Source organism: Brassica oleracea, unplaced genomic scaffold, assembly GCF_000695525.1.
Source record: "Brassica oleracea var. oleracea cultivar TO1000 unplaced genomic scaffold, BOL UnpScaffold00886, whole genome shotgun sequence".
NCBI classification, from domain to species: domain Eukaryota; kingdom Viridiplantae; phylum Streptophyta; class Magnoliopsida; order Brassicales; family Brassicaceae; genus Brassica; species Brassica oleracea.
Window position 1 is genome coordinate 51,636 of NW_013617500.1, and position 2,837 is coordinate 54,472.

The 2,837-nt window shown below is 40.0% G+C and overlaps 1 protein-coding gene across 1 annotated transcript; it reads right to left on the bottom strand.

The window, feature by feature from the left end:
• Positions 1–809: 809 nt before the first annotated feature.
• Positions 810–1,798, bottom strand: LOC106320330 (enoyl-CoA delta isomerase 3). Its single transcript, XM_013758685.1, has one exon. The coding sequence runs from the start codon at positions 1,694–1,696 to the stop codon at positions 980–982; it is 717 nt and encodes a 238-aa protein (XP_013614139.1). The 5' UTR covers positions 1,697–1,798; the 3' UTR covers positions 810–979.
• Between the last annotated feature and the right edge of the window lie 1,039 nt (positions 1,799–2,837).

Here is a 2,837-nt window from a genome sequence, read left to right on the forward strand (position 1 = left end):
CCAATTATTCCATTATCTAAGATAAGTCAAACACTCAGTCACATGGAATTTTACCTTTCTTTAAAGGATGGAGAATATGGAAGATGCGTAATAAATTACAATTTGAAAACAGGAGGGAGCACATTGTTCAAACCACTCATGCAGCAATCCTGGATGAAAGGGTACGTATGGAATGAAGCAATGCAGCAGATCACTCCTAATCTACAGGTCATGCATAACCCTCCTCAGAACTCTTTAAATGAGATTCTCCATCATCAAACAAGTATGTATTGCATTGTAGATGCATCATGGAAGTCACCAGTTGAGAAGGCTGGGATAGGGTTGGTCCTTATTCAGTAAAGAAGGCACTCCTAGGCTCCATGGAAGCTCCGCAATCGACCCCACTACCACACAACCCATTGCTGAGGCCATGGCTTTGTTATTAGTAGTCCAGCAACTGCATGCATTTGATTATAAGGATGTGGTCTTCTTAGGTGATTGTATCGAATTGTTCAACAACTTGGACAGCTCTTCACAGCAAGGAACGTGCAATATGAAGAAAATTTGTGAAGCGAATTCTATCATCCAAGACATACTCCACTCAGCAAACAAAAGTGGATTCAAGTTCCATTATATCCCTAGGAGCCTTAGTAATGGTGCTGATGTACTAGCTAAAAATGCCAGGATAAGAAATCAAGGTTATGTAATATCCAGGCAAAATTTCTAAGCCATTGTAACTACATGTTTACCTTTGCAATGAATAAAATTATTGACAAGAAAAAAAAATCTACTGTGAGCTTGCCGCCAGTAGAAGAATCCTCGCCAAAAGATAAAATATTAAACGGTGCCAGATTCTCTTATATTGACTGCCGTCCACCCTTTTCAGCAGCAGAAATACTATAAAAACATAAGTGTTACATTTTTCTTATCATTTTTGTAAAGTATATGTTGTAATACATTTTACAAAAAGTTGCCGCTTAATTAAGAAGACGCTAAAGATTTAAGGACTCGCAGCGATCTTGGCCGTTAAACTAAGCATCGCACAAAGGCCCGGATACAAACTCTTTCTGATTGACGCATAAACTTCACCGTTCCATTTCTTAGCCGCCAAACTCTGTCCAAGGCTCACCGTAGCGTCCACCACACCTTCCACACTATCATGCGCCGCGGAGTCAACGATCCCCAAAGCCACCGCTTCCTCTCCTTTGATCTTCTTCCCGCTCAGCAACAGCTCCCTCCTCGCAATACTCGTCCCGATCTTGGCCGCGAACATTGCCGCAAAGTAGTCTGGTAACGGCAGCCCAAGATCCACTTCGCTCATGTACAAAACACCACGGTCGTTCCTCATGAAAACGTAGTCATGGCTCAACGCGAACATCAGCCCGGAGGCGGCAGCGTGCCCGTTTAAGGCGGCAATCGTCGGCATGGGAAGATCGAAGAGTGCTCCTATCACAGGTTTGAAGGATTCGACCATTTGGTGCATCCGGTTTACTGCGCCGGTTTGGGATCCAGCGGCTTGGGCCCAGGCGAGGTCAAAGCCGTTAGAAAAGAATTTTCCGTGAGCTGTGGTGATGAGGACGGAACCACGAGTGGATTGAGATTTGGCTTGTTCGAGAAGCGAGAGAACGGAAGAGATCGTGTCGGGGTGGAATCTGTGCTCGTCGTCGCCGGTTAAGGTTAGGAGAAAGAGATCTCCGCGCTTCTCTAATGTGCACATGGTGCGTACGGAGAAGAGATAGTAAATTTACTGATTTAGTATACGTGAGCGAAGTTTAGTAGTGAAGTATATGGAGAAGAGATAAACCCAACTGTATATTTATGAGAGGTAATGTAGCACCTAAAGTCATTAATTGGGTAAACGCCCAACCATTTTGTTGTCACTCTTATTAAATGCATACGGGAACGATGTGTGTAACTCTCACTCGTTCTAAACTTTTCTTGCTGTAAAAGTAATTGTAGTAGTTGGGAATTTAGAATTTTTAAAATAGAATGCTCTGAAAGAAAGCATAGTTGAGTGGTGTATATGCATTAACTTGTGATTGTATTATGTACACGTTGACATGTCCTCACCAGTTTTAGTTTTCTACAAAACTTATGTCATTGTCCCAATAAATTGAGATGGGATCTATATTCTTTTATCTATATATTAACAATTATAAATGTACTTATAGTTGTACAGCTATAAGTAGTTTGATATAAACAACTTTATCAGCTTTGAGTGTAGGTGTCATTTTAGATATCTTGTTTTGAGTTGATGGAGTATAACGTATGGATTGGTAGGACTTGAAGGAAATTTGACTATTTCGGCATGGACACACTTCTATCAAATTTTATTCGATATAAAAGAGATCAACATTATTGGTTAATTAGTTTACTGGCTTTTTATCATTAGTTGGATTAGCTCACTAACTCCTTTGATAAATAGAAAAGCTACATGGAAGAAGAAAATAGTCAACAAATGATATCATAATCAAATAAAGGGCATAAATCAAACTTAAAATGGGTTAAACTGAAAAAAAGGGGTTAAACTGTGCACACACACACAAAGAGGGTAAACTAATGTACTCAGTTATACAAGGACTGAGGGACGTCCAATTTACACAATATTAAAAATGTAACGAAAAAATCTAGATGCAGGGCCGGCCCTAGGCTAAAGCTAGTAAATCCCATCTTTTAACTGCCAAAATATGTTACATATTTAAAGGGCAATTTTAGAAGTTAGTTGTGGTGTAGTGGTTGAAGGTGTCATCAATCTTTTAACGTAGATAGAGTTTGAGATTTGAACTTCTCTTTTAACGGAAAATATATTTTTATAGGTGGGTTGGGTTTTAGGTGCCTAAAACCAACGGAGTGGGCAT